This window comes from Pipistrellus hanaki, assembly GCF_964339955.1.
Source record: "Pipistrellus hanaki genome assembly, chromosome: 12".
Classification (NCBI taxonomy): domain Eukaryota; kingdom Metazoa; phylum Chordata; class Mammalia; order Chiroptera; family Vespertilionidae; genus Pipistrellus; species Pipistrellus hanaki.
The window spans coordinates 55,689,440-55,703,515 of record NC_140514.1 but is presented as its reverse complement, the minus strand read 5'-3'; the positions used below and the strand labels follow the sequence as shown (position 1 = coordinate 55,703,515).

General features: G+C 53.3%; 1 protein-coding gene across 1 annotated transcript; it reads left to right on the top strand.

Annotated features, from left to right (window-relative positions):
- The first annotated feature begins 4,262 nt into the window (after positions 1–4,262).
- On the top strand, positions 4,263–13,602 carry ECRG4 (ECRG4 augurin precursor). Its single transcript, XM_084901135.1, has 4 exons — positions 4,263–4,661; positions 8,563–8,610; positions 11,125–11,282; positions 13,224–13,602. Exons 1-4 carry the CDS (start codon positions 4,586–4,588, stop codon positions 13,380–13,382), a joined length of 441 nt encoding a protein of 146 aa, XP_084757261.1. The 5' UTR covers positions 4,263–4,585; the 3' UTR covers positions 13,383–13,602.
- Positions 13,603–14,076: the final 474 nt, after the last annotated feature.

The following is a 14,076-nucleotide window of genomic DNA, read 5'->3' as shown; positions in this document are numbered from 1 at the left end:
GGGCCTGGCTGCTCCCAACCCGGCTGCTCTGGGCCCGGCTGCTCTGGGCCCGGCCACTCCTGGTCTGGGCGTTCCTGGACTGGCCACCCTGGGCCTGGCCACCTCCGCCTCAGGCCTGGCTGCCACTGTCCCAGGTCTGGCTGCTCCAGTGCTGGCTGTTGTTGCTCTGGTTCTGGCTGCTGCTGCTCTGGGGCCTGGCCGTTGCTGCTCCGGGCCTGGTTGCCACTGCCTTGTGCCTGGGGACTCTAGGCCTGGCCGCCGCTGTTCCAACATTCTGCCCTTTTTTTCTTCTTTTTTTTCTTTTTCAACGTATATATGTTGCAATGTTGGCTGGTGAGTTGAGTTCTGACTTAGTCTTCTTTGTATTCTTTCTTAAGTAATTTTACTTTCTTTTGCTCTTACTTGATTTCTTCACATTGAGAACTTCTTTGGTTTCTTCCTCCTTGTCCTGGGAGCTCAGCAGGTTGGCCTGTGGCACCCATTTGTTCTCCGCGGGCTCCCGCGCTGCTCCAGCCTGTTGCCGGGGTTGGCGCCGCCCAGGAAGCAGCCCCCGGCCTTGGCTCCGTTGCCCCGAGCCTTCAGAGGTCGAAGGCTCAGGGGCACCCCCCCCTGGGGGCCCCGTCGCCCGACTCCCTGCCGGCGCCCGGCTGGCCGGTGTCCGACAAGGGCTCCTGCTCCCCATCACATTCCTCCAGTCTGGAGCTTTTTTTTCTCCTTCCCACCAGGGGAGTCTAGGATCAGAGTCAACAGACTGTCCTCTGCGCACAGTGCGCGCGACTCTGGGGGCTCCGCTTTTCGCCACTCCCCTGGGATTCCGCCTCACAGCCCCGTCTCCCCCTGCCCGAGCCTGGGTCCCCAGGGTCTGGTCCAGGACTGGGGTTCAGAGCAGTCGAAACTGGGGCCCAACACAGTCGGGGCTCCTGTTTCCTTCCCTCCAGGGCAATCCCGCATCAGAGTCAACATTCCTTCTCTTGCAAGCAATGTGCGCGACTCCGGGGGCTCGGCCTTTCGCCGCTCTCCCAGGACTCCACCTCACAGCCCCGTCTCCCTCTGCTTGAGCCTGGGTCCCCAGGGATTGGCCCAGAACTGGGGCTCAAAGCAGTCCGGACTGAGGCTCAGCGCCGCCGGAGGCCCTGTTCCTTCCGGTAATCCAGCATCAGAGTCAACATTCAGTCCTCTGCGCGCAATGTGCGCGCGACTCTGGGGGCCCTGCTTTTTGCTGCTCACCTGGGATTCCGCCTCGCAGCCCCGTCTCCCCCTGCCGGAGGGGGTTCAGCGCTGCTGGTTCAGGGGTTCAGCCCAGGCTGGGGGTTTTATTTCCTTCCTGCTAGGGAATGCCAGGCAGCACCCAGCCCTCTCCTCCTCTCCGGCTGCGACTTCTCCACGCATGCATGTGTGCGAGCGCGCAGCATGTCTCCGTACCTTAGGCTTTTGTTCAGCTCCTCTGATTTTCCTTCTGGTTTTCTCTTTCGTCTTGTTGTAGAATTTTCAGTCAGTCGACTATCTGTAGCTCTGGGCGATGTCCACTCTACATTTTAGTTGTATTCCATTGAAATTGTTGTGTGCTGCTGCGGTTAGGTGTCTACCCGAGCAGCCATCTTGGATCCTCTGATTAACCCTTCTTTTTTATTAATTAGTGTCTTCCTGTTGGTAACCATAATCTTTATTTCATGAAGGTGTTTTTTAAGTAAATGAAAATAAAATACCAATAAAATGTTTTTAAAAGAGTGCATATGGGGTGGGAGGGTCTGGGAGGGGACAGGGACTCTTGGAATGTTGATAATGCTGTTTCTTGATCATTATACCATGTGTTTGATCTCCACATTTTTCTGTATTATCTTATCTAACACAAGAGTAATATGCAAATTGACCATACCTCTGCTATACACAGAAGACACACCCAACAGCCATGCCCAACAGCCAATGAGAGCAAGTATGCAAATTAACCCAACCAAGATGGCTGCAGCACAGAGAGCAGGGGGGAGGCTTGGGTTTCTCTGACAATGAAAGAAGCCAAGATTTCTGCCTGCCCTTGCTGGCCTCAGCCTCCACTCAAGGCTACAAAGTTTCAATGATAAAAGGTAAGCAAATCCAAACAGAAATAGCAGTAGCCATGGAGCAAGCAGAAGACTTGGCTCCACTCCAGGCTACAAAGTTTCAATTGTAGAAGGTAAATAAATTCCAGATACCAGGGCCTTCACTTGGGTCAGCTGGGGCTGGGGCTGGCCTGCAAACCATCACAGACCCTTCGCCCAGGCTGCCTAAGGGAACCCCCACCCTGATCTGGGACACTCTTCAGAGAAAACCAGCTGCCCACCCATGTACCAGACCTCTATCCTATCTAATAATTTTATCTAATAAAAGAGTAATATGCAAATTGACCATCACTCCAACACACAATAGTAGTCAAAGATGGCTGCCCCCATGGGGACACAAGATGGCCAGCAGGGGAGGGCAGTTGGGAGGGACTAGGCCTGCAAGGGAAGACAGTTGAGAGGGACCAGGCCTGCAAGGAAGGGTAGTTGGGGGTGATCAACCCTGCAAAGAAGGGCAGTTGGGGGAGATCAACCCTGCAGGGGAGGGTAGTTAGGAGGGAAGTTGGGGGCAAACAGGCTGGCAGGGGAGCAGTTAGACATCAATCAGGCTGGCATGGGAGTGGTTAGGGGGTTATCAGGCTGGCAGGCAGAAGCGGTTAGGGACAATCAGGAAGGCAGGCAGGGGAGCAGTTGGGAGCCAGCAGTCCTGGATTGTGAGAGGGGTCCCAGATTGGAGAATGTGCAGGCCAGGCTGAGGGACACCACTACCCCTCCACCCCCGCTCCGTGCACAAATTTCGTGCACCAGGCCTCTAGTTTTAAAATAATTTTCTGTAGGACCTTTGATTTGTGTTACCAATTCACCAATGAAACAGTAATCAAAGCATTTTTATATGGGCCATTAAAAACTAGGATTCAATGTTTACTTTATCATCAAATCCTATATGAGTCGATTAAAGCAGACATTCCCTCACCCCTATCCCCCATTGGGCTCTGAATTAACAAAAACTGAAATTGCCGCTGCATTTTCAAGTGTATCCGGGAGCTGGGCAGAGGGCAGGCTCTGGGCTGCTCCCAATGATGGGAGAAGAAACCAGGCAGGGAGGGGGCTGCTGTCCTCTGCTCCACGACCTCAATTCCGATCAGATCCTAGCTAAGAGGCAAGTTTTTAAATGTTATATGAGAAGCAAATTGTGGTGGAGATTTGACGCAAAGGTCTCCACAAGTCAAATAAAAGATTATAATTCATGTCTTCAATGTATGTTCTAAACCAATTCAAACAGAATTTCAACTTTCTATTTGCTTTGATTTTCTTCCTAATAATGGATTTCTTGTCCTTGGGCAAAAGTATGTCCATTGCATTTTCTGGTTGGGTTTTTTTTTTTTCTTTTTTTTTCTCTTTCTTAATCTGACCCCTACTCGAGTTTCTCCAAAGACTTATAAGATTTCCCTACAATCATTTGATGGGTAGCCTCATCTTTCTGTTTCTCTCTGGAATCCAGTGCAGCCCAAGTTCTTATGGTTCTGTCAGACCACTGCACACCTGTCCTGCACCCGCCACCATTCGTCCTTGTAACACTCTCCTCCCGGCGGCCTGCTGGAGAGCGCCCCCTGCCTGCGAGGAGGCAGCGACCTGGTGGACAGTGGGCCCGCAGCCCGAAGGTGCGAAAAGCCAGCAAGAGGCAAACGAAAGAGACAATCCCCTGGGTTCGGAGCAGGTCCTAGCGCAGTGGTCGCCAGCCTTTCGGACCTCATGGGCCACCGGTTGGCGACCGCTGTCCTCGAGGGAAGGGTCCCCACAGGCCTAGGGGGCTAATGAGGTGACACCAGAGGTCAGCGGGGGGGCAAGTTGGTCTTGTTTCCCCTCACCCCTGAGGTTCCTCGTACCTGGCATCTGCGCAGGCCTGGCTGGGCCTCCTTCAGTGTCCCTTGTGCGTGGGCCACAGGGCACGCAGTGGGCACTCTGGTCTGCGGACACCTACAGCTCACCAGCCCTGGGTTCTGAAAGGCCCTCTGTTCCAGCGGCCGGGGTGGGGGGTGGGGGACGATGTTTTCCTGGATGCGGCTCTGGACCCGGACTGTGGAGTCTTTCAAAGCATCCCAAGCACACGCTGCCAGAGGCATCTTTAAGTGCAGCTTGGGAATTAAGGAAATTCCAGAGGCCTCTTTCCGAGCCAACAGTGCGGAGGGAACGGACAGCACAGCAGCCAGCAACCAGGCTGTGGCCAGAGGGACGAGGGGAGAGGGGAGGCCTGGGTGGGAGTTGGCAATCCACCTCCCATCCTTCCCGGGGGTCCTGGCCTGCCCGCCGCGTCCTGCCAGGTCCTCGGTGGCGCCTGCATCTTGAGCATCCCGGCCAGAGGCCAGAGGCCAGAGAGCTCAGAGCCTCTGCTTGGCCCGCTGCCCCCCTGGCACGGCGCCACTGCCTTCGGTCCCTCCCCAAAAGGACACAGGCCACGCCCGCCCTCCTGGCCTCAGCTCTCCCGCCCTCAGCTCTCCCGCCAGTCCTCCCTCGGCCAGCCCAGCGCGTCCCTCCTGCCCGGGTGCAGCATGGCCTCCTCGGTGCGGCCCGCCGTCCTGGCTGCCACTGCGCTGGTGCTGTTCCTGCTGCTGTGTGTGGGCCCATGTAAGTGGGGCGATGCCAGGGAGGGAGATGGCACGGAGTGGGGGCACAGGACCCATTGTCAGTCTGAGCGAGGGTAAAGGGTGATGGGCGTGTTGGGCTTTGCACTCCCACAATGGCAAGTGGTGGCTTGGCCAGGCCAGCAGAGTACCAGGGTCAAGGGCAGGGCCTCAGACCCGTGATGACCTCGGGGACAAGGAGGGCGAGAGGTCCTGGAGGGGCAGGAAGTGTTCCAGGACTAAGGCGGGGAAGGGTCCCCAGAAGCTTGAGTCAATGGGTGGTGCGCCCTCTCCTCCAGGCTGAGCTGGCCTCACATTCATACGGGACCGGCTTCCAAAGGAGAAATGCTCCTGCTTTCTGCTTCATGGAGCCCTCAGCGAGTGGCGTGAGAATTCCCAATGAGATGCTCCCTATAAAATGTGCACCTTCCCACATACTCCCAAAATGAAGCCATCTGGGGGGTGCAGACATCCGGACCCGGGGGGCGGCAGAGCCCACCCTAAGAGGCAGTCTGAAATAGCACACATTGTCTGGACACCCCAGCTGCCCTGTGCCCCTCCGTCTCCCTGGAGGCTCCTGCCTGCGGGAGTGCTGAGCGAGGCAGGCGCTGTGAGGCTCACAGCTCTTCTGAGGGGCTGGAGGGTGTGGGCCGCTTGCCTAAGACCGAGGCTGGTGCTTTTCCCGCCCCAGACCAGCCGGCACTTGTGCTGGGAGGGGAAGACCCCTGGGTGGCTCGCTTCTGCATTTTACTCACTCAGAGCAGGTGGGGAAACCGAGGCCCCGGGGAGGGCGGGAGGCGTGCTGTCCAGCCCAGTGGGAGGGTTGGCGCTGGGTCCTTAGAAGAGCGGGGCCTGTTCAAGTGGGGAGGGTGACTGCCGTTCCCATCACAGCCACGGGGGGCGGGGCACGGACCAACAATTCCCGTTACATCATTGGTCTGCCTCGTGCAGCCCTTTGCTCCTCCCTTTGTAAGAAGCGCATCCCAGCAAAGAGGGCGAGCACTGGCTGTAAGCCCGTCATTGCTCCTCAGGCTGCGTTCTACTTCATCATACCCACACAGTGAGAGGAGTGCTGACCGTTACAGTAACATCAGTGAGCTCGATGGGAACTTTCCGAGGACATAAAATGGAAACCTTTTTATCTAGGTAGAGTCCCCTCGCTGGCTCTTTGTGACACTCAGAAACATTTACTAGAAAAAAAAAAAAAAGATCATCGCCCCTCTTGATCACTTTGTGAATTGAACAAAGAGACATCTTGCAATCCTGAACCTGCTGGGAGATCTATGCCATGTCACTAAATTTCAAAAATTCACAAGTGCCAATTATCAGAGCTTAGAAATAGGAACTGATAGCATGGGGGTAAAAATAAAAATCTATACTCAGAAAATAATCATGGTTATTCACTTGTTCTTTGTTTTTTTTCTTCAAACAAATTTAGTGTGGCGTCCGGTCTCATGGTGTATAGTAATTGGCATGGCAGCGACACTGACAATTCATAACTCAGGGACAGCCATGCCTCTCAGTTGCATGGCCGAGGAGGCTGTCAGAGGACAGCAGCAGTCTGGAGCAGTGGTGACACATTTGCTGCGAGACACTGCAGCCTCCTGGCAAATGCTTACGCCTCGTGTCTATTCCAATATGAGACCACATCCCATCCATTAACTGCTCAGCGCTTTTACAGAAGGCAAGCCGTGGAGGGACTTAATTCCGTGTGAGCTGTTGGAAATAACAAATGTTAGGACAGTAATGGATGCTGATGTTCCGCCAAGGAGCATACCTTCCGGCTTTAGGAAGTGTTTCCACTGATTTCCTTGTTTAAAGGGAGTACGAGCCAATGAGGACGGGTGACTGCGTCTAAAAGTCATCCCCTCAAGCGCTCCTCTCTGCTCACGTCTGCTCAGCGGCTCGTGCTGTGACCTGGACCAGGCTGCTTGGCGGTGCAGCTGTTGGAAACCTTACTTCCCGTCCGAATGCATGACCCGTGGCCCCAGGAGTTCCATTTCTCTAGGACCTAGGGTGGTCGGCAAACTCATTCGTCAACAGAGCCAAATACCAACAGGACAACAATTGAAATTTCTCTTCAGAGCCAAATTTTTTAAACTTAAACTTCTTCTAACACCACTTCTTCAAAATAGACTCACTCAGGCCGTGGTATTTTGTGGAAGAGCCACACTCAAGGGCCAAAGAGCCGCATGTGGCTCGTGAGCCCCAGTTTGCCGACCACGGCTCTAGGTGAAACATCTAAATTCCTTTACTGTTTCTCAGGTAACACGTGTTTGCGCCCTGCCTTCACCCTCTCCCCTCCGGTCCCTGTGCTCTGTGGAAGGGCCCTGTGCTGAGCAGAGGGCGGTCCGGTCCGAGTGGGGCCGAAACAGGACCGGATGATGGCTTCCCTCTGCAGATGCCGCCCAGCAGTTCACGCAGCCTTCAGGGGCAATTGCGTCTTAAACAGTCCGTCACTGTAGACTGACGCGCACAGACCGGGAAAGCCCCGGGTTCTTCCAGAGGCTGCTGTCCCGCAGGCCCCGCCTCCTATGGAAGATGCGGGGGCACCCCGCCTGCACCCCAGTCCTTCAGTGTGGTCTCTAGAGACTCTTCCGAACCGGCTCCCCCACTGGCACACCTACTGACAGCTGGGTACCACTACGTTCAAATGCTTGGAGGGGGGAGTAGGAGTGGCTGTTTGGGGACCAGGGGTGTCGAGGGACTTGGGCCCAGAGGTGTTCGGATTGAACTTCCGTAGCATTGGGCATGCCAATAGAGCACACCTGCAGGAAAAGCCAGCTGTGGGCGGCCAGTTTGTGACCTTTCCCTACAAATGAGTTTTCCCCCTCACCTACCTGGTAACTTCTCTATGCAGGGGTTCTTAATCTCACTGGGGTCCCAGACACTTCTGAGAGTCTGGAAAAAGCTATGGCTCCTTTCCCCAGAAAACTGCACCCTTTCCGAAAGAAGCCTGGCATCGGGGCCTGTCCATGAGGAGGAGGCAAGTACCTGCCCAGAAAGGGCACCCCACCTCCAGGCTGTCTCCATGCTGGGACCAAACTACTCAGCTCCCTACTCTGAGGCTGGCTTCCCCAGGGTTTTGTTTCCCTGCAGAGGCCAGGCCTTCTACTTACAGGTGCGCTGAGGGACCGGAGGCGCTGACTGCCCGCATGTGGAGGGCGTTCCGTCAGGCCAGACATGTTGTTTTCCATTGAAATGCTCGGGCTGATTAGAAACATGCTTAGAGGTGAATAAAAGTCAGAGCGAATGGTGTAAGGAAGGCCTGACTCTGAGGTAGCAGGACAAGCTACTCAGCTGGGCTGGGCTGGGCTGGGCTGGGAGAGGGTGAAGGCAGGGCGTGTGGCAGCTTAGCTCCCTTTCTGCTGCTGTCCTCTGACGGCCTTCTCTGCATCGTCTCCCCTTCCTGTGAGGACAGGTCTCGGGGTGCAGAGCCCACCCTAGGCTCAGTGTGATAGCACCTCGAGAGCTCTACTCATTATGTCTGCAAACACCGTGTTTCCAGATGAGTTCAACACGGAGGTTTCCGGTGCCGGAGAATTTAGAGTGGGGGACACTCCCACCCACTGTACCACGCAGAGAGGAAGTCTGCCGGGAGGGACCGAGGGCAGGTGGCCCTCAGAATAGGACGTAATGGCTGACAGAGCAAGGCCACTCTCCAGGGACTAGCTCATGTCATAATGTCATTGCCTTAAAGTCATTGCCTTAGTCTGGGCCATGGGCAGCCTGAACTGCTTTTTCTGCACAACAGGGAACACAACGAGCCCAAAGCAGTGTGTGTGCTACAATCAAGTTGCCAAATCAAGATGGGCACACGTAGTGGGTTTTTCCAACTGACTTTTGCATTTGAGGTGTTAAAGAGTACAGCCACGCTGACCCTGGTCTCTATTTCCATTCCTCAGGCACCACGCGTGGAAATACACTCAAGCTGATGCTTCAGAAGCGGGAAGGTAAATACACCCCAGTGGGTAAGGGGTTAAAATGCAATGGCCACGCTGAACGTGCTCACCTGAGTGTCATGTCGGGCCACTCAGAAGTGTTTGGTCCTTAAAAGGTTAGCAGGCCTGAAGAGCTTGTCCTGTGGGCGGGCGGTGTGATATTTTATTAGTTAAGTATTTTTGCCAGGAGTGTTTGGAGGCTGTTTTTCTGAAAGCTGTCAGTGTGGACTCAGAGCTAAAAGAGGCCGTGCTGCAGTGTGAATTGCTGCTGTTTGTGTTGGGGCCGTGGACCCGTCAGAGCGCATTGTAAAGTCCAGCAAAGCTCAGCCGGTGGATGTGCACCTATTGTACGGTCCTGGTGGTCCATCTCCAGTCAGCTATTGTGGGGAGGGTCAACCCAAAAGCTTCTTCTTACTCACACGCTGAGCGAATGTGGACAGCAGCAGAGTGCTGCAGAGCAGCCTGGGAGCCACAGCAGCCTGGGCCATCTACCATCGCCATCCGCCATCGCCATCCGGCGGCCATTGGGCCAGTGCTGTGCTCTTGTGAAGGGCATTTCTCTCTCGGATTTTTCATCTCACCTGTAAAATTAACTGCCACATTTCTGATGTGAACATTTAATCACTTATTCCTTTAAAAAAAAAAAAAAAAAATATATATATATATATATATATATATATATATATATATATATATATATATTGATTTCAGAGAAGGGAGAGAGAGATAGAAATATTAATGATGAGAGATAATCATTGATTGGCTGCCTCCTGCATACTGGGGATCAAACCCGCAACCCAGACATGTGCCCTTGCCTGGAATCGAACCAGGACCCTTGAGTCCACAGGCCAACGCTCTATCCACTGAGCCAAACTGACTAGGACCACTTGTTCTTTTTAAAAATTTATCTTTATATCAAATACAATACTATGAAAGTATTACAGATGTCCCCCTTCCTCTCTCTCATTAACCCCCTCCATCCTGCTCCTTTCTCCTACCCAGGCTTCATCACATTATTATCTGTGTCCATGGGTTACACATATATGCAAACAAGTTCTTTGGTTAATCTCTTCCCCCACTCTTCCCTCTGAAATATGTCAGTCCGTTCCATGCTTCATTGTCTCTAAGTCTATTTTAATCATCAGTTTATTTTATTTGATCCCACATATGAGTGCGATCATGTGATACTTATCTTTCTCTGACTGGCTTATTTCACTTAGCACAATACTCCCCAGGTCACTCCATGCTGTTTCAAAGGGTAAGAGCTTCTTCTTTTCCCTGCTGCATAGTATTCCATGGAGTAAATGTACCACGGCTTTTTTATCCACTTATCTACTGATGAGCACTTGGGCTGTTTCCGGACCTTGGCTTTCGGAAATAACTTACTCTTGTCTCTCTGAGTTAGTGGGGAATCTAGCAGGCTTAAATTGCCTCCAGCACTCACCCTTCGGGAACCCCTCTCAGAATCAGGGCTCCTGGGCATCTTTCCCAGGATACCCAGCCGCTCCTGTGGCCTGGGTCTCTCCTCAGTATCGGAGCTGCCTCAGAGGGCTTCCTCCCCTGGCTGGGCAGCCAGCCTGTCCCCACGGACAACCCCACAGACAACTCACAGGGCCAACAGACAGAGGTGGGGCTGGAGAAGAAACCGCCAGAATGGCCACAAGTCCGGGGTGTAGATCCTCAACTTTTATTCATTGCAAGCCAAGAAATTCATATGCAGCCCTGCCGTGTACACAACAGTGTGGCAGGCCTCAAGGGAAAAGACGTGAACAAGAGTGAAAACAACCCCCTGGTGTTTGTCCACGTGACAAGGAACACAGAGGGCACCCACTCCCGTTCCCTGGCAGCCTTCACATCAGCCCGGGACAGGGACACTCAGGCCCACCGTGTAGGAGGGCCAGGCCCAGCCAGCCAGCAGGGCAGACCCGGTGCAGAGCGCCCCCTGGCACACCTGCCGAGGAGCTGCCTTCTACACAGCTGCAGCCCCACAAGAAGACAGAAAGAAGCACGGCCCAGCCAGCACCAGACCCTCCCAACTCGGCTGGCTGGCACGAGGCCCGAGGTGGCGCCCAAGGGGGCACGGTGCACTGTAGCGATCTGCCATGAGCACTGGAGGTTGGGCCTGGTCTGGCCCCTCAGGCTCATCGCTCTGGTTCTTTCCACTCCCCAGTGTCCTAACAAGCCCAGTGCTCGCCTGCCTGCACGCACGGTGTGTATGCACCAGACAACTGTACCTCCCAGTGCAGAGCCCAGCAGTAGCCCACCTCCGCACGAGGCCTGGTCCCTGCGTGGTGAGAGGCTGCGGAGAGTGAGCTGCCTTCATTCCACCCCGGGCCTGAGAGGTGAAGGCCAGCCCACGCCCTGTTACATGACTGTTCCCAAACAGGAGCGCTCACTAACCTCACGTACATGTGAGGCTGGGCCAGCACCGTCTTCCCGGGGAGCACTGATGGGGGGTATAAAAGTGATCCCCTAATGAGAAGAGAGGTCATCTCTGTGCCTTGGGGTGGGACTCACCCGTTTCAGCGTCCGCTCCAAAGAAAACCGATGTGGCTGTGATTGAGAGCAAGGCTAAAAGCTTCCTCGGCAGCCTGAGGCGCCAGCGCCGGCAGCTGTGGGACCGGACCCGGCCGGAGGTGCAGCAGTGGTACCAGCAGTTCCTCTACATGGGCTTCGACGAGGCGGTGGGTACCCGCTCCCGCGGCCTGGCTTTCTGCAGTGCCGGGCGGGGGTAATAGCAGGGGGTGGGGGGGAATGGCACAGAAATTTAGGCTCCATTATTCACTCCAGAAGTATCCTTCCCCCACTACCACATCCCCCACTGCCAAGGCCATCCAGGCATCGGTTACAGGTTACGTGAGCATCGATATGAGGGCAGCAGCGGGAATTTTCCATCACACTGGGTCCAAGTGGGAAGCCAAATTCCAGAGAAGGCAGCGCCCAGACTGGCTGGAACTTAGATTCAGCAGAGTCAGATCTTCCAGGGGACAGTTCCCACTGCTTTGCCTGGGTGTCCTTAAAGTAACTCACAACCTCCCAAAAACATTTCAGCTTTCCCTCAAAAAATGTCAGAAACACCCAGGCCAATGGGAAGACCCACGAGGCCAATGGAAGGAGATGAAACTTTCGTTTAAAGAGAAAGGGGTCTGAAAATGTCTTGGGGAGAATCTGTCAGTGCATTTGCAGGAAAAGATGGTTCGGTTCACGAGCCCAGGTAGGGAGAGTGGGCAATTCACCACATTACAGAAAGAACCGCGTTTTTAACCAAGCACTCCCAGCTGGGGCCAGGGCCAGGTAAGCCAGCGCGGTGGAAGTGGGGTAGTGCTGCACAGAGCTCTGCATGGTGGCCAGGGCTGCGCGGGGCTAGTGCAGGGAGCACTCAGCCCTCCACCACGGCCAGGGAGCACTCAGCCCATCATCTCAGCCAGGGAGCACTCAGCCCTCCACCCTGGTCAGGGAGCACTCAGCCCTCCACCACAGCCAGGGAGGGAAGGGAGGGCGGCATCTCCAGCAGGGCAGATGGAAGTGTTTTTCCTAACGGACTCAGGATTCATATTGTGAACCAAGGGTGTATATAAAATAATGCAATAGGTGAAAACAAATTAAACTCTTTAGTAGCATCAGATTTAAATTAAGTTTATTAGGAAACAAAACTAAAATAAACAAATGGGACTACATCAAACTACAATGCTTCTGCACAGCAAAAGAAACCATCAACAAAATAAAAGGCAACCAACTGAATGGTAGAATATATTTGCAAACAATACCTCTGATATGGAGCTAATATCCAAAATGTAGAGAGAACTCATATAATCCAAGAACAATAAAACAAAGAATCCTATGATAAAATCAACCAGGACCTAAAGAGACCATTTTTAATAGCTGCATACAATGCAAGCCTGTAGCCATATCATAATTTCTTTCTCATTCCCAGCCGTTGGACATGTCAGCTGTTCCCCTTTTATCTTTTTGCTACTCAAATATAATTTTTTTGTTGTGCAAATAGCTAAACACTTATAGCCAAACTCTGTGCCAGGAATTATTCTAGTCCTTGTGTGAATTAACTACTTAACATTCACAACCTAAAAGGCCGGTGCTATTATTGGCGTCTTGGTGTGTAGCTTGTTTCTCACTTGGTATTGCGTTCTGTGCAGGGCAGTTACTGGGCAATAACAGAATTACGTTCAAGGGTCGTTAAGTAATGCCAAACCCATATTCCTGTAAGTCATGGGTGAGGGTCCCAATTTTCTCACATCTGCAGCAGCATCTGTTATTCTCACTGAAAATTTTAATTTTTTTACTTATTTGATGGATGAAAATGCTGTATCATCTTCCAGCACTTGGCATTTCTTTGATGACCAGTATTTGCAGTTCATAAGAATGGGTATTACGAGTTCAACATGGGGAAATGGCTAAAATAATGTCTGATGACAAAACCATAATAAAGGAGGATCCTATAAGATTCTAATAGCAAGACCAGAAGCACAGCAATGCTCTAACAAGGACTCATTGTTAGCCAGGGTGTTAACCATTGAAGGGAAACCACACAGAGAAAGCCGGGGGAGAGACATGGCCAGACGTGAGTCCTTAAACCCGCTCTCCACGGTGCTCCTCCTTCTTCCCAGAAATTTGAAGACGATGTCGCCTACTGGCAGAGCAGAGGCCGGAACGGACACGACTACTACGACGACCACCACCGTCACTACGACGAGGACGCCGCCATCGGCCCCCGGAGCCCCGACAGCTTCCGGCACGGAGCCAGCGTCAACTACGATGACTACTAACCGGGTCCCGCCTGTCCGGTGCCGGGAGGGTCCCTCTCCTCCTCCTAACCTGGCACAGGTGGCCTCTGCTGTGCTTTGTTTCGGCTGCTCTTTTCTGCCCACTTTCTGTGACCAGAAAGGAAGCGTGCAAACAACGAATATAAATGCCTTTTTATACGGCTTATGCAAGTGCCTGAAAGTGCATTTCATTAAAAATAGCAATAAAAGCATTTTGTTTGTTAAGAAGTCTCAGGGTGCATTTGGATGACAGTTAAGCTGGCCGCAGCTTTGTCACCGGATGTTTGCAAAGTTGAGCGTCATCTGAGAGGCCCGTCTGTTATCCTGGTGGAGCCTCCCAGGAACTGGCCTCCCCAGGCACCGCGGAGTCAGTAGGGGTCTTCCTGTGGTTAAATTCGGGCCACACTGAGTGCAGGATGTAACTCCAGCAAGGAAGCCGAGTTGAACATTATTTCAGGTTACAGGACTGAGCCTTCTGGTCCAGTCCCTGAGCTAGGGCTGCACCTGTTCAGTGTCTCCATGCCATGAAGAGTAAGAGGGAAAGCCCTGAAGTCCAGTGGATCTCAGAGCCTCCCAATCTTTAAAAAATCAAACCCTGCCCCAGGGCTTCAATAAGATTTAAGCTTATTCTTCACACCGCATTTAAGTCACTGAGTGAATGAAGTGAAAAGTGGTGTTGGGGCGGGGAGAGGGGACC

What these genes read in the sequence shown, in the direction of transcription:
- ECRG4 (XM_084901135.1), top strand. Translation starts at nt 4,586, where the DNA reads ATGGCCTCCTCGGTGCGGCCCGCCGTCCTGGCTGCCACTGCGCTGGTG. An exon ending in GCTGCTGTGTGTGGGCCCAT is followed by an intron (nt 4,662 to 8,562) that starts GTAAGTGGGGCG and finishes TCCATTCCTCAG; the next exon opens with GCACCACGCGTGGAAATACA. An exon ending in GATGCTTCAGAAGCGGGAAG is followed by an intron (nt 8,611 to 11,124) that starts GTAAATACACCC and finishes CACCCGTTTCAG; the next exon opens with CGTCCGCTCCAAAGAAAACC.